General features: G+C 40.9%; 1 protein-coding gene across 8 annotated transcripts in view; it reads left to right on the top strand.

The window, feature by feature from the left end:
• CFAP54 (cilia and flagella associated protein 54) overlaps positions 1-22910 on the top strand; it is a 298472-nt gene that overhangs the window by 179427 nt on the left and 96135 nt on the right. For all 8 annotated transcript variants that reach the window (XM_070454137.1, XM_070454138.1, XM_070454135.1 and 5 more), the window contains 4 exons: positions 1965-2018; positions 7137-7344; positions 10793-10872; positions 12452-12621. In XM_070454137.1, the coding sequence (XP_070310238.1) occupies positions 1965-2018; positions 7137-7344; positions 10793-10872; positions 12452-12621 (512 nt within the window). The remainder of the gene's footprint in view (positions 1-1964; positions 2019-7136; positions 7345-10792; positions 10873-12451; positions 12622-22910) is intronic.

The following is a 22910-nucleotide window of genomic DNA, read 5'->3' as shown; positions in this document are numbered from 1 at the left end:
ATTGGACTTTTCACAGGCTTTTAAAAAATTCTATTTTTAAACATACTAATATTGAGTTTCTGTTCTCATCACCAAATCTAAAGTCCCATCATTAAACTTCTTCAAACTATATCACCAGAAGTCTCACCCTGGATTTGCTTACTCACTTTTCAATGTATTCAAGGAAATATAGGCTATCTTAAAAAAAAAAAAAAAAGAATGTCTTTAAACACTTATCAACACTTTCTTCCCTTAAGAGCTATGCATGATGTCTTAATTTAGGGGTCCCTCAAAACCAGATCCTGAGATAAAGATTTGGGAACAAGTAGTGTGTTCAGGGGGCTTCCCTTGTGGCTGAGCTGGTAAAGAATGCACCTGCAATGTGGGAGATCTAGATTTGATCCCTGGGTTGGGAAGATCTCTTGGAGAAGGGAAAGGCTACCCACTCCAGTATTCTGGCCTGGAGAATTCCATGGACTATATAAATATAGTCCATGGGGTCACAAGAGTCGGACATGACTGAGCAACTTTCACTTTCACAGTGTGTTTGGGCGGTGACTCCAGGAAGAACTGTGAGTAAGGCGGAAAGTCAGACAGCCAAATAAGGGAAGCCACTCCAGAGAGTGTTAATGAGATCACTGCCATGGGCAGTCGGGGCCACGGAGAGACGTCCCTCACCCCTCATAGGTAGTGGCTGCTCCTTATGTGTCCAGCCTCTCCTGAAACTCTCTTGTGGCCGCAGACTGTCCTCAGGTAGAGAGGTCCAGGTGCTTGAAGTAGGATACCATCCACATATGAGTGACCTATTCATGGAAGATGCTAGTGACTTCCAGGTGACCAAGAGGATGTGAGTGAGGTATTAGTATTGATGCCTGAGAACAGGTGCCTTTTTAAAAGGTCTTCTGTACCAAGAGGGCTGCACACTCACAATGATACAACAGTGTTCTGCAGCAAATGAATGGAATATTTTCTAAGGCAACATTATATTTAGAACATATTAGCAGGTAATTCACAAACAAGGAAAGAACCACAAAAGGCATCATTCTGAAGAGTAATACAATTTTACCTCAAACTGGCAAAAAAAAAAAAAATATAGGTGCTAATATGTAATGCTGTTGTAACTGCACTGATCCTTTTCGTACCACGTGGGTGGAAGGTAAGCCGAGCTGTGTGTATGTCAGTCGCTCAGTCATGTCTGACTCTTTGTGACCCCATGGACTATCGCCCGCCAGTTTCCTCTGTCCACGGGATTTTCCAGGCAAGAATACTGGAATGGGTTGCCGTTTCCTCCTCCAGGGGATCTTCCTGACACAGGGATGGAATCCGGGTCTCCTACACTGCAGGCAGATTCTTTACTGTCTCAGCCACCAGGGAAGCCTCTTATTCTTATGACCCAGCACTTCTGCTTCCAGGAATCTATTCAAAGGTGCTAATCAGAAATACTCATCACCAATATTATTTAGTACAGGGCTGAATGGTGGGGTGGAGGGGGAAAGTGGTCCTCTTATGTGTCTAACAATAGGCAAGAGGATAAGTTATTATGCTACTGGGATTGGCCAAAATGTTCTCTCAGGTTTTTCCATAGGATGTTACAGAAAAACCTGAACTAACTTTTTGGCCAACCCCAGTATATTCGTAGGCTAGAATGTCACTGAGCTGTTGGGTGGGATTTACAAATAACTTAATGGCTTGGGAAAATAATTATGGTGTAACATTTAGTGAAAAGGAATACAAATCCAATATATATAAAACTTTAAAATACATCAGAACGAAGTTGGTAGTAAAGACACCAAGATGTTAACATTAACAACCTAAAGATGTTTTTGCCTTCTTCTTTATACTATACTTGCCTTTTCTGACTAGAGCATGTATTATTTTTATAGTAAAACTGGTGTTTAAAAATAGTTTTAGAACACATTAATGTTTTCATCTAAAGGACCACTCAGTACTCTTGTTTCTAATGTTAACATTTTTTATATTGACAGCTATTTCAATCATTTGACTCGGCAAAACCTCTTATTAGTAAAGAAAATATTCAGGTAAGGATAACATTTTGTAAACTTTGGCTATTTAGTGTGGATAATTTTTGAGTCATTTCAATCTATTTGGTGTGTATAATCTTTGTTTTTGAGCACCTGCTGTGAATATAGTCTTCTATTCTAGTAAAGAGATGTTACCTCCAAATACTGAAGCCAGCGGTACGGTTGGACCCAAACTGATCTGCTTTTCGGGTGCAACAAACATCAGTTACTGTTCCTCAATTTTTCAGTTATACATGCATCTTCAGTGTCTTATCTAGCCTTGCCAAGCATCTAATATTTATCTTAGTTACCTAGTAATTTTGATCATAAGTAAAGGATTTTCTAATAGGCCACCTATTCAATACTGCTTTTACTTAGACCCTTGCCCCAGTCTAAGATGACCTCTCAACCAGTGTTTGAAAGGTTTTCTGTTCTTTTCCAGTTTTTTACTGGGATGGAATCAACACATAATGTTGTATAAATGTGAGGTGCACAACTGCACTGATTTGATACTTTTATGTACTGCAATATGATTTCCCCTGCAGGGTTAGCTAAAGGAATATTTTCATATGGCATTTTCATAAACAATTCCTCTGACTTTCCCACTATTTTTTACAAAGAGAGGACCAGATTGCCCATCTCAGTAAGTTTGTTCTTGTCAATAATTGAATGATTGGGTTTTAAGCTTTTGATGACCTATGAGCATTTAAGTATATTTTATCAAGTCACTAAAAAAAATCTTAAGAGTACCAGCTATTTGTTCCACTAGAAAGTGTTGATGTGAAAGGTTGGTAGGGTGATCATTGTTAATGGGGTTGCAGATAGGTGAGTGGTTCACACAGCCAGGTGATGGTTAATGCATCTAGCCAGACACATGTAGTTTTCATTTTTTTAATGCTCAGAAACAGCATTCTGTTGTGCTAAGTATTAATTTTTATGAAATAATTTTGAGAGACTTTTCCTAAAAATTGCTTTATTTTTTTCTTCCATAATTTTGATATACCCACCTTTTATTAAATATGTAATCTTATTACTTATCTATTATTGTTCATTTTATTCCACAAACTTCACTTTTAATTATCCTTCAAGTGACTCGTTGTTTTTGTCTTAAAATTTGTTTTAATTTACAACCAAGTTGTCTGACATGAAAGAGCTGGTATTAGGAAGACACCAAATACATATTCAACTTTCATTTTAGTGTTCTGAGACCTTGGGGTGTTTCAGAATATTTATTTCTTTCCAGTCATAAATGCCAGGGCATCCTGAAAACACTTCTTTTGGTTTTGGTCATAAAAGTAGTTTGGGGTATAAACAGAATGTCTGTCTGATTTTTTCTTTTTTTTTTAAAGAGACTGACAGTATAATGGAAAACCTATTTCTATTAGTTAATTAATTAAAACAGAACTGTTAGTCTGCTTAAGACTCTTCAAATTACATTTTATATTTTCTGTAGAAAGAGAAAGGAGTGTTAGATAGCATTACTAATTAATCTTCTTTTGATCCTCAAGTGTTTGTGTGTAATTGTCAGGGCTCATTAAATCACTGTTTGCTGTGGATAAAAAAGAGAAACCTTCTCCTACACATCCCTCCACCCCTAACCAGTCTGAAGTTCCTTTTTCTAGATGGAGAATGTCAACCGTTTTCCTAGTACAACCATTTGTTACCAGATCAGTCTCAGAGTTGCTCCCTGTCTGGTTCTGATGTGGGTTTTGTTTTCCGCCCTTTACAAGAGGTTAAGCAAGGAGAATGAACAGCAACAACAGACCTCCCACTGCCAACATTGGCTCAAAATCTCTCCAACGATGAGATTTTTCTTTTTCAGTTCGCATAAGGCAAATAATTTCCTTCTTTTTAGAATCGATAGTCCTGGCATCTGCTTTTTACATTAAGTCAACAAATATTTACCAAGAGCCTGTTGTGCACCAGGCACAATTCTTGAGCTGTCAAATAAATGCATCAGTTAATCAACAATACAGATTCCAAGCCCTCAGGGCGCTTATAGTTTAGTGGGCAAGACTAGTAATAAACATGATATATGTCTGAACATTATATATGAGTAAATTATATAGTATGTTAGAAGGTGAACCATGCTGCAGGGGAGAATGAGCCCAGCAGCCAATAAAGAGGGTGGGCTGGAGTTGTAATTTTGAATGAGGCAATCAGCTTAGTCATCACTGAGGTGACATTGGTGAGCAGACCTGGAGCAGATAAGGTTGCAAGTCATATGAAATCTGGAGAAAGAATAATCTTAGAACAGGCTACAGTGGGTGCAAAGGCCCTGAGGCAAGATCGCCTACTTAGTGAGGGACACCTTGGCCAGTGTTCCTTGAGTTCTGTGAGTGATGGGAGAACAGTAGGAGATGGGTCAGAGAGGTAACGGGGTGGTTAGGGGTGGGGTGCCCAAATGGAGAAGGGCCTTGTAGGGCTTTCATCATCCAGACTCTTACTCTGAACAAAAGGCGGAGCCACTGAAAGATTCAGGGCAGAGGTGTGGCCTGATCTACGTTTTTTTAAATTTGTAACTTATTTATTTTTGACTGTGCTGGGGCTTCTCTGCTGCACGGACTTTTCTCTGTCTGCAGTGCAGGGACTCCTGTCTAGCTGTGGTTCATGGGCTTCTCACTGCAGTGCTTCGTTTGCTGCAGAGCGTGTGGGCTCAGTGCTGAGGCTCCTGGTTTCTAGAGCATGTGCTCAATAGTTGTGGCACGTGGGCTTTGTCGCTCCGCGGTGTGTGGGATCTTCCGGAGTCAGGGATCAAACCCATGTCCCCTACACTGGCAGGCAGATACTTTACCACTGAGCCGCCAGGGAAGCCCTGCTTATGTTTTAAAGGGATCGCTTTAGCTAATCTGCGGAGTCTGCTGTGTGTGCCAGGTTCTATTATGGTGCTGTCAGCCAGACACACTAACCAATCAACAATACAGATTCTCATTCCTCATAGAGCTTATGTTGTGTGTGTGTGTGTGTGTGTGTGTGTGGGGGGGGTGTGGAAACCAGGAATAAGATTTTGGACATGTTGAGTTTGAGACGTCTGTTAGACCTCTAAATGGAAGTATAGAGTCAGAAGTTGATTACAGGAGTCTTGAGTTAGAAGGGAGTTGGAGCTGGACACAAACATGTAGGACTTAGCATTTAGATGAGATTAAAAACATGAGCCTGATTAAGATCATCTAAGGGGAGAGAATGAGGGTACAGAAGGGGACCAAGCCCTGGGACACTACGTACTTAGAGGTCTAGGAGAAGAGGAGGAGCCAGCAAAGACGACTGAAAAGGAGGAGTGGATAGAAGAGGAAAAGAAGCAAGGGCGTGTGGTGGCTTGAAAGCCAAGAGAGGAGCATTTTCAAAATCGGGAAGGTTTCATAGTGTCAAATATTGCTGACAAATGCAGTCCTGTAATTCACCAAGTCTTAAACATTCATTTTAATAAAACATTTAGTAACTCTGCAGTTAGAATGCATTTTACAGTTGCAGGCATATGAATGTTTAATTGGCATATAAAATAATGATGTCTTAGATGAACATAACATAGGATATGAAGCAGGCTTCCCTGGTGGCCTGGATGGTAAAGAATTCACCTACAGTGCAGGAGTCCCAGGTTCCATCCCTGGAGAAGGGAATGGCTACCCACTCCAGTATTCTTGCCTATGAAAACTAAGAACTGAACAATGGATTTAGCCTAGAGTAGGCCATTGATTACTTTAACCAGAGGACTTCAGTGTAAGGATGGAGTATGTCTACAAGAAAATGAAAGGAGAGAGATTGGAATAGTGACAACCTTGGGGGTTGATGTTGTAAACAGAAGTGAAGATTCGAGTAGTAAATGGAGAGGGAAGTCAGAATGTAGAGAGTTAATCGGTTTTTAAAATGGAGAAGACAGTGTACTGATGAGAATGTCTCTGTAGGAAGGAAACACTTTTTACAAAGTGAAGTGTAGCTGATTTACCATGTTATATTAATTTCTGCTGTACGGCAAAGCGATTCAGTTTACACACACATACGTTCTCCTTCACACTCTCTTCCGTCACGGTGTGTCACAGGATACTGGATTTCGCTCTCTGTGTCACACGGCAGGACCTTGTTGCTCATCCGTCCCACATATAAAGCTCCCGTCTGCTGACTCCAGGCTCCCAGGGTGTCCCTTCCGTCACCCCTCCCTTGGCAACCACAGCTCTGTTCACTGTGTCTGTGAGTCTGCTCCTGTTTTGTAGATAAGTTTGCTCATGTCATATTTTAGATTCCACGTGTAAGTGATATCATGTGGCATTTGTCAGAAAGGGAGCACTTAGGCTGTAGGAGAGAACAGCTGATCAGGCTGGTGGGGATGGCACTGATGACCTCCGTAAGCAGTGGCACCAGCCGTGGGAAGCAGGCGGGAAGGCCGGGCAGCGAGGCGGCTGCATGGCGGGGCGGGGCGGTGGGCTCTGTGGGCACTGCCCTGACTGCTTCCGTTTGCTCATCTGAGTAGAGGAAGCAAGGTTATTCGCTGGGCGGGGCATTGGGGAGGAAGTGTTAGAATTTAGAAACAAAAGGACATGAAGTGGTTGCCTAAGGAGAGAGCAAGAGTGAATGGACTGGGAAGATGTCGGATGATGACCAGGTGGCACTGAGGCTTGGTCAGGAATGTAAAGTTAACAGTTGCCAGGGAAGTGTGTGTGCAGGGGATGGCCAGGAAGTTGAGGGAGTCCTCACGGTGGGCATTCTCATGACCGACCCAGAATCTAAGCTGGGGAGGCGTTGTTTGTCTGCCTGTTCTTCCTCTTCTTCCATCCTGTGGGCCCTGATTCACTTGAGCTAAAGCAGAGCGGCCAGCATGCATGGCTGGTGAGCTTTTTAGTTGCTCTGTTTTGATAGGTTGTCCCGTCCTCGATGCCAGCACTGGGTTCACTCTCATTGCGTGGCAGGGCTGACCTTGTGGGGCAGGTCACCCACCAGTGAGGAACGGCAGGAGCCCTGTGGACCTGCTGGCATCGTATGACACCATGTCTCTCTCACTGGACTTGCCAATTACAGTCCTTCACGTCTAGCCCTCCATTCCTTCATCCTGTGCCAAGTGAGGACTGTAGAAGGACTGAAGCTAATATCTGAAAACAGTATTTTACTACTATTCCTGATTTTCATTTTTTCTCCATTTTTTAGGCACTTGATGATTTAATAAATAAAGGCATGCCTCTAATTCTGGTTACAATCAGCCAGCAACATCTCTTAAATAAGTTTTTGTTTGTTAAAGCATACTTTTTCATAAATGTGGCTGCAACAATAAATTGTGTCCCAGAACAGAAAATGAAACCAGTCGGCCATGGAGTTATGAATGAGAAAAACAGACCAAATCTTCCAAACTTGAAAGGTAATGTTTTATTTTATTTATTTTTTGCTTATTTCTCTTTTTATTTCCTTTCCCTTCCAATTCCCCACTCTACCCACTATAGCCCATATAAACATTCTAGCAGGTATTCTTTCATAGTTTTCTCTGAGTTCACTTAATGACACATATATGCTTAAGTCTAGGTGCTGTATCCCCCAATTTATCTGCATATATGTCTACTTTTTTTTACATTATGTACAGTTGACCCTTGAGTAACACAGGTTTGAATTGCGCATGTCCACTGGTATATCAAATTTTTTCAGTAGTGAACATTTCAATGCTGCAAATCTGTGGTTGGTTGACTCTACAGATGCTAAACAGTGAATATAGAGGACTGCCTATACCAAGCATCGAGTATAAATTATACATGGATTTTTGACTGTATAGAGGGTCAGTGCCCCTAACCTCTATGTTGATCAAGGGTCAGCTGCACATACAAAATCAGATTTGTCATTTGCTTAACAGATGATGTATTTTTCATTTTTCTGTTTTTCGCAATTCTTATGTAGAAAACTTTGCTAAGCCACCCCACGTCAACTGCTTTGCTTTGTCTCCCATCTCGGCTGTGTGGTGTTCTATGCTGTGAACATCCCATGATTTATTCAACCATTCCTTTGTTGTGTGTTCATTTTGTTTCCAGGATATGGAATATCTGCATATCCCTAGCTACCGCCATATCCAGGGATATGCAGAAGCACTCCATATCCATATTATAGTATATATTTCTATGGGATAATATATCCATGGATGGAATTTATAGCCCATATATACATATAAAACTATATAAGCATTTTGCAAATGTAATAATGTTGCCTTAAAAGTTTTTTTTAACCTCTAAGTATGATATTAACTGTAAGTTTTTCATAGCTGTCCTTTATCACGTAGAGGAATTTCTCTTCTGTTCCTAGGTTGTTGAGTGATCTTATCATGAAAGGGTGTTCAGTTCAGTTCAGTCACTCAGTCATATCCGACTCTTTGCAACCCCATAGACTGCAGCACCCCAGGCCTTCTGTCCATCACCAACTCCTGGAGTTTACTCAAACTCACGCCCATTGAGTCAGTGATGGCATCCAACCATCTTATCCTCTGTCGTTCCCTTCTCCTCCTGCCTTCAGTTTTTCCCAGCATCAGGGTCTTTTCCAGTGAGTCAGTTCTTCACATCAGGTGGCCAACGTATTGGAGTTTCAGCTTCAGTGTTAGTCCTTCCAATGAATATTCAGGACTGATTTCCTTTGAGATGGACTGGTTTGATCTCCTTGCAGTCCAACAGACTCTCAAGAGTCTTCTCCAACACCACAGTTCAAAAGCATCAATTCTTCGGCACTCAGCTTTCTTTATAGTCCAATTCTCACATCCACACATGACTACTGGAAAAACCATAACTTTGTCTAGATGGACCTTTGTCAGCAATGTCTCTGCTTTTTAATATGTGTCTAGGTTGGTCATAGCTTTTCTTCCAAGGAGCAAGCATCTTTTAATTTCATGGCTGCAGTCACCACCTGGAGTGATTTTGGAGCCTAAGAAAATAGTCTATCTCTGTTTCCACTGTTTATCCATCTGTTTGCCATGAAGTGATGGGACCAGATGCCATGACTGTGGTTTTTTGAAAGTTGAGTTTTAAGCCAGCTTTTTCACTCTCCTCTTTCACTTTCATCAAGAGGCTCTTTAGTTTCTTTTCACTTTCTGCCATAAGGGTGGTATCATCTGTGTATCTGAGGTTATTGATATTTCTCCCAGCAATCTTGATTCCAATCTTGTGCTTTATCCAGCCCAGCATTTTGCGTGATGTACTCTGCATATAAGTTAAATATGGTGTTGGATTTTATTAAATGTTTTTGCTGTGTCTATTAAGATGATTATATGTTTTTTATTTTGTATTCTATCAATAAGGGTGTATTGGTTGATTTTTGAGTGTTTAATCATCCTTGCTTTCTTGGGATAAATCCCACTGGTCATGGTGTAACATCTTTATATATATTCCTGGATTGTTTGCTAGGATTTTCTTAAAAGATTTTTGCATCCATATTCATATGATATATTGTGTAGTTTTTTCTTTTTTCTTATGATGTCTTTGTCTAGTTTTGGTATCAGCATAATATGACCTCTGTTTTAAAATGTAAGTTTTATTATTATTCAGGTATGGTAAGGCCAACTGTGGAGAAGGAAATGGCAACCCACTCCAGTATTCTTGACTTGATAATCCTGTGGACAGAGGAGCCTGGTGGGCTACAGTCCATGGGATCACAGAGTTGGATACGACTGAGCAACTAACACTTTCACACATACACCTAAGGCCAACAGATGAACTGACTGCCAGTGAAAAAATAGTTTGTTATTTAGAGCCCCCAAGAGGGAGGGGCTTAATACAACGTGGGACTGCTGCTCAGGAGGCAGAGAGGGCCAGAGGGAGATGTGGGTCAGACCCTTCCCAGGGCTTCTCCATACCAACGTCCAGGCATTTGTCTTCTGTCCTTGTCTCTCTTGCACTTTCCCTTAGGGAAGAAGACCACATCCCAGATCTTTCTTCTGGGCCCTCTTTCATCCTCAGCTGACCCTTAGCTCCAGAGCCTCCTAATTTAGGAGAAGAGCCAGGTAGGTTGAAGTTGGAAGGGAGGAAGTCAAGAGTGTTCAGTTTCATGTTATTCTGGACTCCCTGTTCCACTTGGCAAACTTAGCCTCTTTACGTGGGTCATTTGTGCATTAATTCCTAGTCAAGTAAGGACTTGTCATTTTTCTCCCTCTTGTAGTCTAGAAGCCAGGCTTACTAAAGCAGGCAAAGACTACGATTTAAATTGTCTCAGTTCTCCTTTGCTCAGAATGAGGGCTGGCTTTGTATTGTAGGTAGGCATGTCAAGATGTTTGAGGATTGTAGATGTGCTATTACAAATGGCCTCACTCTCTGGTCTTAGAGTGAGGGGCTGGTGCAGATCAGCAGGACTGATACCTCCAAGGAGATCTTACTGAGATACTACAGATATCTAGAAGACTCAGAATACTTTCAGAACCAGATAGGATCCCAGGTGAAGAACCATTCCTTTGTATCAGTAGTTGATTAACTTGAATGGCATCAACAAACATATGAAAGATCCTTTCAGAATTGTCTTGGAGGAGGAAATGGCAATGTACTCCAGTATTCTTGCCTGGAGAATCCCTTGGACATAGGAGCCTGGTGGGCTACTCCATGGGGTCATAAAGTTGGACACAACTGAGTGACTGACACACACATATACAATTTGTTTTAAGAATCAGCTGTAGTCTTATAATGTATGATAGTTGAGGACCAGTGTATATAGCAGTATATTTCTAATTATCATTGTGGTTGATTTTTAAACATTGTATTTCCCAACTAATGATAAGTTTTATAAATTGGAATTCACATTTAAGCTACCCATAGATATATGTAGTTCTTCTAAAATGTTGTGTTTTGTAGAGTTGTGTTTAAAGGACGAGGGAGGCTCACTTTGTCATCTGACAAAATTGAAAGAGAACTTTTCTCTTAGCACACTAAAGGTAAGTTAAAAAAAAAAATTCTCAAATCATAGTGAGTCAGTTACCAAAATGCCCACTCTTAGGCCCTGTCCAGGCCAACTTTCAGGTTTGTGCTCACTGTTGGGAAATCTGTTAGCTTTTCTTTCCCAAGCATGGGCTGGGGCCAGAGATGGGTCTACTCCCCATGAGAAAAGCAGATGCTGAGTGGTGTCAGACTTTGACCTTTTAACTCAGTTAAGTTGTTGTGGAAAATAAGATTTATTATTTGATGGGATCTAAGCTTTCCATACCCTGTTTGGCATCTCCTAATCATAACAGTGATTCACAACAGCAACAACAACAGAACCATATATTCAGTGCTTACTATTATACATGACAGACACTTTGCATTATATTTAATTCTCACAACTCTGATGTACCTGTTAATCAGTTTTGAACTATATTGTGCTGAATGATGAATAAATTGAGACTTAGACAGTAAGAAATTCACTAATGCCATGTAATTGATAAAATACAGATCATGTTCTTAATCATTATATTAAATTACCCTAGTCCTAACATAATATTTACTTCCCTGTACAAAGAAGTCTTCAGAGACCTGTTCCTTGAAAGTTTGGTTGGGCTCTTTTTCTTTTGCTAATTAGTACTGATTGTCCACTGTAAAATCTTGTTATCTTCACATTACAAGTTAGATGAGCATAGTTTAATTTGAAATACAGTTGATCCTCATTGTTTACAGATTCAGTATTTGCTGATTTGCTACAATTTACTTGTAACCTCCAAATCAAAGCCCTTGGCTCTTTTGTGGTCATTTGGGGACCTGCACAGAGCATAGAAGAATTTGATTTTTCTGACATGCACATTCTCAGCCAAGTTGAACAAGACAATGGTGACTTTTTGTTTCCATTCTCATACTATAAACAAGTGTCCCTTTTCATGGTGTATTTATTGCCAAGCTTTTCACATTTTTGTGGGGGTTTTGTCATTTCACTATTTGAAATGGCCCCTAAACATAAAGTCGAAATGCTGTCTCGTAATCCTAAGTTCAAGAAGGCTGTGATGTGCCTTTTGGAGAACATGTGTGTGTTAGACAGGCTTCAGTCAGGCATGAGTGATAGAGCTCCTGGCTGTGAGTTCAGGGTTAATGAATCTACACTATATATTCAATTATGTGTCTTTAAACATAGACACACATTAAACAAGATTATGTATTGATCAGCTGACAAAAAAGGTATGACCAGAGGCTTCTAGGAACCTATCCCTGTGTTTCCCCTAGGAGTAATGCTTCAGCGTTCACTGACTCAGTGTTGGCGGGACCTTTGCAGAACACAGCTGCTGTGAATAAGCAAGGATGGGCATCCGCTGTGTGTGCAGTAAAGGGTCGCTGTCCGGCACCTCACTCCTGCTTCCTGCTCTTTTCATTCTCTGCCACCTCTTCCTGTTCACTGAGCTCTCTTCTCTGATGACTTTGTTCAGATTTCCTTTTTGCTCTTCCATTCATTGTTACTTTTTAGTATGTAAAAAATATTTGCTGAGTAAGGATGAGACGTGGTCTGTACTATGTCTGGACTTGGGTGACTGCGTGGTATTCTTTCTTTAGTCAATTTTACTGAGAGAAGCTGAAGACAAGCTCAACACCCTTCTGTCAGAGATGGAACATCCAGGCCATAAGGACCTCTCTCAGTGTTCCGCTGGCGAGCTGGAGGTTGTGGTGGAGGCCAGACTGCAGCTGGCTGCCGTTGCCCTGCAGAGACACCGGGCAGCGTACAGGTGAGTGTCTGCACGCGCGGCTTCTTCCTCACCCTGACTTGTTCGGTATATCTCAATTTTATGGAAGCTTCATAAATTCCTAGATTAATAGAGCAGACTAATGATTCAGGGTTTTTTTTTTTACATGTTACTACACTTAAAACTATAGTCCTCAACAAATGAGGACTTTGGTTTATTAAAGTTATTAAAAATAAACCATTAATAAAATGGTTTATTAAAGCACATAGCTTGGATGTTTATGTCAAACATTAGCAAATTCCCAGACCTCTCCTTTTAAAAATTAATCTAATTTTTTAAAAGGCAGAAACTAAATTCCTTATAGTTCTTTACAAATAACACCTGTGCAATGTTTTTTTTGCCAACCAATAACAATGGATAACCAATAACAATATTAAAAATTAACTCTATTTTTAAGAAGTTATTATGAACTATGCTGTGCTGAACCACTGAATAAACTGTTGTAGGCGGCAGATTTTTTTTAATGTGATGCAATTGCTAATGTCAGATTTTTCCTTTCATTTGTTCATTGATTGATTCATATATAGTGATCAGTATCTGTTGACATGCCAAGTCGCTTCAGTCATGTCTGATTCTTTGTAATCCTATGGACTGTAGTTTGCAAGGCTCCTCTGTCCATGGGACTGTCCAGGCAAGAATACTGGAGTGGGTTGTCATGTCCTCCTCCAGGGGATCTTCCTGACCCAGGGGTTGTAACCACATCCCTTATGTCTCCTGCATTGGCAGGCAAGTTCTTTTCCACTAGCGCCACCAGGGGCTTCTCCCAGCTGTCTGCTGTGTGGGAGACCTAGGTTAGATCACTTTTCACTTTCTTTCATCTGCTGAGTACCTCTTTCTTGGGCTCTGTTCTAGACACTGAGGATACAAAGATGAATAGAATATAGTTTCTGTATTCAAAAGCTCATAGACATATAAACACTTGAGTAGTTAAAATACTTCTCAATGATTTTTTAATATTGAATAATATAGAAATATACTTTAAAGAGCTTCCCATATCAGTTATGATCATCACCTTTGTCATGAGTATACTTTCAAAAGTGATGTTTTGAATAATGAGCAAATTTCTTATATTAACATTCATTCATTCATTCATTCACAAAATAATTTAGGGGCATCTACAATATGCTAGGCACAGTCCTAAGTTCTGTATCCCAGTAGGCAAAAAATACATAACAATATTGACAAAAATCCTACCCTCATGGAGTTTATAATCTAATAGAAGATAAACAGGCTGACAATAAACTGTAAACCTAACAGTTAGGTAAACTGTATAGTGTAGCCAAAAATAAGTGTTACAGAGAATATCTGAAGGCAGGAGGAAAAGGAAGGTTATCCTTTTAAAATTGTGCTGTTGTAGTAAAGAGAATGACTCCATTTAGATGTTCATTAACTGACTGCTCCCACTCCCCCTCCTCCTGCCCCATGCCCAGACAAGCAGAGAAGAAAGCCTAGTTGCTCCCTCCTTTGGTGCTGGTGGGGAGTTTAAGCTGCACAGACGCTGACCCACACCTGGGAGGCCTTAACCCAGCCCCGCCTGTTAACCACCATAAAGCCCAGGCAGTTGCCTTTCTCGTTTCTCTTTAGACGTTTTCACCTGTTTGGGAGGCTGCTGTGCCCTTCCTGGATAGTTTCCCTATGGAAGTAGTCAATCTCTGCATAGTCTTCTTGATGTGCTGGCATCAGTGCTGACATATAGCCAAATCTGGGGTGGTCAGGTTAGACTTTATTGATGAGGTGACATCTGAACAAATAAACATGGGGGTTGCCCATGCAAACACCTGTCGACAGAGTGTTGTAGGCTGTCTGAGGGATAGCACAGGGCCTCTTGTGGCTAGAATGCAGCAAGTGAGAGTTTTCAGAGGTCCTCACAGATGTCCTTGGTGGGGGAAGGCAGATCATAAAGGGTTTTGTGGCCAGGGTGAAGACTCTGGCTTTTCCTCTGAGGGAACTAGGGAGTCATAGTGTTTTGAGCAGAAGAATGACATGATCTGATTTTCACTTCCAAGGGATGACTCCAGTTGTTAGGTGGAGAATTGATTGCAGGAGAGAAAGGGTTTGAAAGCAGAGAGATCAGCTAGGGAAGCTGTTATAATAAGAAGAAAGATGTTAGTGGTTCTGAAAAGGGTGGTAGCACTGAGGGTACTGAGAAGTCATTGGATTCTGGGTATATTTTGAAAGTAGAGCCGTTAGAATCTGCTGATGCATTAGCTGTAGAGTAGTGAGAAAAAGAGAGGAGTTTCAAAAGAAATTGTCCCTCACCAAAATGGGGAAGACTGCAGAAGTACAGGTTATTTAAGGGAGAGATCTGAAGTTATATTTTGTACGTGTTTAGATTGAGATGTCCCTTTGAGGTACAATTGGCAATGTCAAATATTCTTGGAGTCTTTAGAATATAGATAGTACTTAAAGCCTCTGTTTTTTAAAATATGTATTTGTTTGACTGCCCCAGGTCTTAGTTGTGGCATGGGGCGTGTAGGATCCAGTTCCCTGACCAGGGATTGAACCTGGGCCCCCTGCATTGGCAGTGTGGCAGATTCTAAGTTACTGGACCACCAGGGAAGTCCTTTAAAGCCTTTATGATGAATGAGATTCCTTAGGGAGTGTGAGTAGATGAATGAAAGAAAAAGACCAAGGACTGAGGGTTGGGCATGGTAAAAGACTGGGGAGAAAATGAGTAACCAGCCAAGGAAACTGAGAAGAAATGACTAGTAAAAAAAAAAAAAAGAAAAGAAAACCAAGAGATTATGAAATCTGGAAATCCACATGAAGAAAGTGTGTCAAGGAGAATGGAGTGATCAGCTGTGCCAAGAGCTCCATAGATGGAGATGAGAACAGAGAACTGGCAATTGGATGATTTGTAAACGTGGACATCACCAGTGCTTCGTAGTTTGACAGGAGTAACTTTCGAAGGTAATGGGGAAAGAACATGTTTAGAGTGGTTTTATGATAACATGGGGGGAGAGAGATTGGAGTACGCAAGTAAAGATGATTCTTTTGAGGCATTTTCATGTAAAGGGAAGTAGAGGAATAGTGTGAGGTTGGTAGAAGTAGGATCAAGACAAGTTTTTTTGAGATGAGAGCGACGATAATGTATTATATACTGATGAAAATGACCCAGGAGAGAGAGTGAATTTGATGCTCTGATATAATTTGTACACAGTAGGGTAGGATTCCAGTCTAGTCTTCTCTGTTTCTCTAATGCAGAATACAATTATCCCCTAGCTTGGGGTTTCAGAAGGGTCTCTGGGGACCAGCCAGGAACCTGCTTGCTGCCTGCCCTGAGTGTAGCTGGAAAAAGAGTAACCCAAGACAAGTAAGTTCCTCAGATGGATGCTTTTGGCAAGTGCAGGGTCCAAACTGGCACTGACGATGAAATGCAGAAACCTTGAGAAATGAACTTTGAAACTGGTCTTGACATCACAAAGCTGGAACAGAGACAAAGCCAAATTTGTCTCATAGAGATTAACTTAGGAAATGCAGGACTCCCACGGAAAATAACTGCTGGTAAAGTTAGCACAGAGGCAAATACCATAAACCAAATGAGGAAACAGCCTCAGAAGAGAGCAGGCTTTGCAGCCCAAGATATGAACTGTTCAAAGATGTGAAGGATGGAAGAGAATGAGACAAGATTATAAAAGGAATAGGTGAATTTAGGGGGAAAAAAAAGCTAAATAGAGGTTTTAGAACTGAAAAATATAATCATTGAATGAAAAGAAGAAATGATCAAATTAGATGGAAACAATTTTTTTTTCCCTCTCCTTTCTCAGTATACTGAAATTCTGTGCATTAGCTCCTATGCATGGGATCTAGAATTTGGAAAGGGACTTAATTTTTTAGATGGCCATTCTCTTTAAGCAGGAGAAGTGCTCCTGCAGCCTTTGCAAAAGGGGAGTCAGTTCAGCAGAAACCCCTCTTTGCTTGTGCTTAGATTGGTAACATACAGTCGTCTCATCGTTGTGAGCCTTGATTGAAGGCTTTCCATGGTTGTTATTCAGCCGCTAAATTGCAACCTCATGGACTGCAGCTCGCCGGGCTCCACTGAGTCCACATCTAAACTTGATTTTATGTTAGAGACAGTACAGGTTTGGGGGAATTTATAAATTTTTGTGGTTTCTAAGCAGTGATGAAAATCCATAAAGTCTGTTTGGGGCAGTGATTCTCAAATGTGGTCTGCAGATCTCTGGATGTTCCTGAGGCACTTTCAGGGAGGTCTGTGAGGTTAGAACTAGTTTTATATTAGTTTATAACATAGTAAACTATGTGTGTAATAGTTTATAAAACGAAGATGTTTTTTGCCTTTTCTGTGTGTTGTTATTTGCAACTGATACTGCAAAAGCAACAGTAGTAAAACTTCCATCAGCTCACCATGAATCAAAGCAGTGATACCACAGCCAACTAGTTGTCCTTCTGTTCTTCACTGCTGCATGCTTGCAATTAAAAAAAAGACAAGGCAGATTCACTTAAGAATGCTTTTGCTGAAGCAGTAGAATCTGTTACATTCATAAATACCTACTCTTAAATAGATTTGTAATAATCTGTGGGAATATATTAAGTAGGAAGTGTACCTCAAGTTGTGGTTCCAAATAGGAAAAGTAGTACATCAAGGCTGAATATTGTCACCCTGCTTATTTAACTTATATGCAGAGTACATCATGGGAAACACTGGGCTGGAGGAAGCACAAGCTGGAATCAAGACTGCCGGGAGAAATATCAATAACCTTAGATATGCAGATGACACCACCCTTATGGCAGAGAGTGAAGAGGAACTAAAAAGCCTCTTGATGAAAGTGAAAGAGGAGAGTGAAAAAGTTGGCTTAAAGCTTAACATTCAGAAAACTAAGATCATGGCATCTGGTCCCATCACCTCATGGGAAATAGATGGGGAGACAGTGGAAACAGTGTCAGACTTTATTTTTGGGGGCTCCAAAATCACTGCAGATAGTGACTGCAGCCATGAAATTAAAAGACGCTTACTCCTTGGAAGGAAATTTATGACCAACCTAGATAACATTTTAAAAAGCAGAGACATTACTTTGCCAAGGGTCCGTCTGGTCAAGGATATGGTTTTTCCAGTGGTCATGTATGGATGTGAGAGTTGGACTGTGAAGAAAGCTAGGTGACGAAAAATTGATGCTTTTGAACTGTGGTGTTGGAGAAGACTCTTAAGAGTCCCTTGGACTGCAAGGAGATCCAGCCAGTCCATCCTAAAGGAGATCAGTCCTGGGTGTTCATTGGAAGGACTGATGCTGAAGCTGAAACTCCAATACTTTGGCCACCTGATGCAAAGAGTTGACTCATTGGAAAAGACCCTGATGCTGGGAGGGATTGGGGACAGGAGGAGAAGGGGACGACAGAGGATGAGATGGCTGGATGGCATCACCGACTCGATGGGCATGAGTTTGAGTAAACTCTGGGAGTTGGTGATGGACAAGGAGGCCTGGCGTGTTGCAATTCATGGGGTCGCAAAGAGTCGGACACGACTGAGCGACTGAACTGAACTGAACTGAGCTGTACCTCAAGCACTCCCTCTGCGTGGCACAGTCTGATGGCTGTCTTGAGGAAGAGAATGCATGTGGATGAATTGAGAGCTGGCTAGGCTGTTTTTCTCATGGAACAACATTTTTGTTTGTAAAAACAACTGACAAACCATGTTTATTCAGAGTTGGGTATTTGACAGGCATTTTGTTGAAAATGAGTGAAATGAACATGCCATTTCTAGGAAAACACTTAATTGTTTTTGTTGCCAGTGATAAAATCTAAACTTGCATGAGAAAACTGGAGTTTTGGAAAATTTGTATTTGCCATCATGAGCTTGACAGTTTTCTAATGCTTAGGTTTTTTTGGGTGAGACTGGCGGTGACATTAATGGGCATTGTTTTTTAAAAATTGTGTAATGAAATGCTTCAACATCAAGGGGATCTGTATAACTCAGGGAGCTTATGTTTTCTAAATGACCGCACATGACGTTCCCAAATCCTGGTTAACAAGAAAGACCATGACGTTCCCAAATCCTGGTTAACAAGAAAGACCGTTAGGTCTTCATGTAACTGAGTAGGAAAAGTGCATCAGTGGGTGGTGTTACATTTCACAAATAGCAACAAACTTAGGAAACTATAGTTTGTTGGGCTTTACTGGTACCTCAGACAAGAATCTGCCTCCAATGCGCGAGGCCTGGGTTTGATCCCTGGGTTGGGAAGATCTCCTGAAGGAGGGCACAGCAATGCACTCCAGTATTCTTGTTTGGAAAATCCCCATGGACAGAGGAGCCTGGTGGGCTGCCATTCATGGGGGTGCAAAGAGTCTGACGTGATTGAGCAACTAAGCATATCATTTGTCACATGTTGGTATAGTATCAAGGAAGAATACTCACAGTTATTTGAAGAGGCTCTTGAAATACTCCTCCCATGTCCAGTCACTATCTGTGTGAGGCCTAGTCTTCTGTACTTCAACCAAACATTATGTCACAACAGACTGACTAGTCTTCTATTCAGTGGATTTTCTCTTTTCAAGTCAGATATTAAAGAGATTTGCAAAATGCAAAAACAATGGCATCTTTCTCACTATTTTTTGTTTTTGAAAATATATTTTCCATAAAATACATTATTTATATTGAAATATAATGAGGTTTTATTTTTAAATGAATTAGTAAATGTTAATGAGTTTAAGCATGACTCAATTTAATTTCCAATATGGTAAATATTGATAGAGCTCTTTGATGGTTCTCAATTATTTTTAAGAATGTAAATGGGTGTTTAGATTAAAAAAACTTGGGACCCACTGGTTTAAAGTATTGGAACATTTGTAACCATCTTTAAACTACACTGATAGTTGGTTAAAATAGGCTTACATGGCTCAGAGGGTAAAGAATAGGCCTGCAATGCAGGAGATATAGGAGGCATGGCCTCGATCCCTGGGGTACTAAGATCCCCTGGAGGAAGAAATGGCAGCCCAGTATTCTTGCCTGGGAAACTCTATGGACAGAGGAGCCTGGTGGGCTACAGTCCAAAGGATTGCAAAGAGGCAGACATGACTGAGCGACTAAGTACACATGATAATACACCATTTTCCCCCCTGAAGTTTGAAGACAAAGGAACTTTTACTATATTATTTCCTATAGAAAATAAATGATATGAATATATCATATGTAAATATATATTTAGAAAATATTTATATATCTTAATGTATATTATATATGATTATGTGTGTTATCACTATATAGAATATATATGTGTATCTATATATGGAAAATAATGAATATATGATTTCCCATGGTGGCAGATGGAACTGTTTTCTCCAAACTGAGTCTCAGAGAGCAATAGCAACTGTGGAAAATATTTCTTGTCTCTTACTTTCTTTGTTTCCCCAGCTCTCTACATGTCTTATATATACCCTTTTAGTATGGAGGATAAGAGTGATTTTTTTCTTTAGTGAAGAAGAATGAAATGAGAAACTAAACATTACAAGATAGCATAGAAAGGAATGTCACAACAGAACTTTAATTTGACAACCAGATAGATGTATGCAAATAATATGCAAGTATACCAGAATTGCACCAATTTTAAGTCCATGAGCCAGGCCCTTGGGACAAAGCCTGCGAAAACTTTGCTATTGCTGGCTGTCGGTGACAGCGCTGTCACTTGGGAAAGTCTACTGTCAGGATGAATGTGTTTTTGCGGGTGAACTTCACCCTCTGTGAGCTTCCGTTTGGGCGCTGCTGAGAGTGTTGGACAGTCCCTTTTCCAAATGATGGTTAGCTTGACATTTCATGATTCTTCTAATAAAATTATGTGTCAAGGAAATTGAAAGGCACGTTCCCTCGGGTGACAGGTGGAGTAAGCCACATAGATTTATGAGAACAAACTGACCATTTTTGTCATGAATGTTAATAAGAAATAAATGAGATCAAAGTTACGCAAACTGTATTTCTACTCCTTTCAGGGCTGCCTCTCTATTTCAGAATCCCATCTTCTTTTTTTAAATGTTCCTTTCTATTCTCCTTTGTATTTAATTTACTGTCTAAATCGGATAACATTTGAGCCTTTTAATTTTGTGTCAGAATGAAATGTCCTTCTACTGGGATTCAGACTGTTTATAGTCGGTAATCCTCCTGCACTTTCTGTCTGCCTAGTGCAGAGGAGAAAACGAGAAGTTTTCCCTTGTGCAACTAAGCAGCACCAGGTGGATTGAGACATACCAGTATGTTTATATTTTATTCACTAAGTTTTGGGGTTTACAAGATTCCAAACTTTGTATCTCACTTCTCTTGAAATCAGAATTAGGCCTTCGGATCAGAAGAGTGAGATAAGTACTGTTTTCTTCTTCCAAGTTCTCTAGTTGCTATCCTGTGCTAACTCTGAAGCTACTCGATAAACAAAGTGCCATAGAAGCATGTTTGTAGCCTTCAGGGAGGAAGGGTGTAGGGGAGAGGAGATTCTGTACCTATACACAAACCCCATCAACATTATGTTGTTTTTTGTTTATTTCTTCCTTGCTTGATTTTAATTTTTAAAAAAAAATAGTTTAGATAATCACAAGCCATATTTTAGAAAATACAAGTATCTAAACCAGTTTAATGACTGAGTAAAAATCCTGAGAGTTTGAAATTCAGTAATGGCTGAAAAGCTTTGATGCTGGTTAACAGCTCAGAAAAAAACCAATTTAGTCCTTGCATTTTCCCTGTCCAACTTTATACATCAATAATGACAGCTAGGAGGATTATAGCAAGGATGCACTGAATACTGTCTGTTTGCTGAGCACTCCTCTTTTCTGAGAACATCCTGCTCTTAATAGAATGCCAACTCTGTGAGGTCAGGTACTGTATCCATAACCCCAAGATTTGCTTCTGGCCTACAGCAGGTGCTCAATACATATTTTTGAGCATATAAAAGACTAATATCCTTTAATATCCTTAAGATAACCCCATTTAATGAAGCTTACTGAGTAGAATGCAAGGCAAAAGACATTAAAAAACTGGACAAAGAGGGCCTTTAGGTACAGTTAACAATAATCAGATAGTAATATAAATGTGGGACCAAGTAACACTGCGCCAGGATAAACAGAACGCAGTGTGTTAGAACTGTAAAAAGGAAGAGCCACATAGCAGCAGGATGAGTCTGAGAATGCTGCCGGCTCCAGTGGCCTGGGTTCTGCCCCTGCCTCCCTTTCTGCCCGAGTCACCTTCGTTGTTCAGTCGTTCCATCGTGTGTGGCTCTTTGTGACCCCCTGGACGGCAGCATGCCAGCCTTCCCTGTCCTTCACCATCTCCTGGAGTTTGCTCAAACCCATGTCCATTGAGTCACCTTAGGCAAGTCATTTAACAGTTCTGGGTCTTAATTAACTCGTCTATCAAATAGGAATGATAACAATGCATACTTTGTAGGTCTGTGGTGGGGATTCATTCACAGAAAGCACTTAACATAGCTCCTGGCAGGTGGTAAACACAGTGAACACCAGTTACCATTTGAGAAAAGATTGAGGGAAGACAAGGGAGAGGATATCTTTTAATACAACACGTGGGTGTGTACCAAAAAAAAAGGCTTTAAAATGTAATGAAGATCTGAGCATGTGTACATACCTTGGGAGCCTATACACAGAGACTATATACCTTCTTAGAAGTGTCCCTGGGCTCTGATGAAGACCCTAACTGACCCAAAGGAGATGGTGTACTGACCACAGCCAGGGAGGCTCTGGAAGGAGGACCAGGGAAATGACATGATCTGATTTACGTCTTGGAGAGATTGATGTGGCCACTGGGTAGAGACGAGGACCACAGGGGTGGGAGCCATATCAGACAGGCTGGCCAGGAACTTCCCACAGCTGTCTGGCCTGGAGATGTTGGTGGCTTGGATGGAGGCATTAGCAGTAGCTGTGAAGGAAGGAAGGAGCTGCTGGATAGTATCCCGATTTGAAGGTGAAGCCGACAGAACTCGTCAGATTGAACATGGAGTATGAGGCAAAGGGGAAGCAGTGGTGATACTGGGCTCTTGATCTGGGGTAGAGAACAGGAAGGAGGAGTAGGTTTGGTGGAGAGGCGGAAGGGAGGAGGAGGTGGAGGGGCTCTGCTTTTAACTCATCCTGCTTTCCTAGGCCTTTTATACAGTTCATGAGGTTCTCACGCACGTGTACTGGTGTGGTATGCCATTCCCTCCTCCAGTGGGCAGAAGGTTTGCTATTCCCTTCTCCCAAGGGCAGAAGGAGAAGAGGGCATCAGAAGATGAGATGGCTGGACAGCATCACTGATGCAACAAACATGAATTTGGGCAAACCCCGGG

Source organism: Odocoileus virginianus, chromosome 23 (assembly GCF_023699985.2).
Source record: "Odocoileus virginianus isolate 20LAN1187 ecotype Illinois chromosome 23, Ovbor_1.2, whole genome shotgun sequence".
In the NCBI taxonomy this organism is placed as follows: domain Eukaryota; kingdom Metazoa; phylum Chordata; class Mammalia; order Artiodactyla; family Cervidae; genus Odocoileus; species Odocoileus virginianus.
Note: the sequence above shows the minus strand (reverse complement) of the source record. Positions and strands in the feature narration are given on the sequence as shown.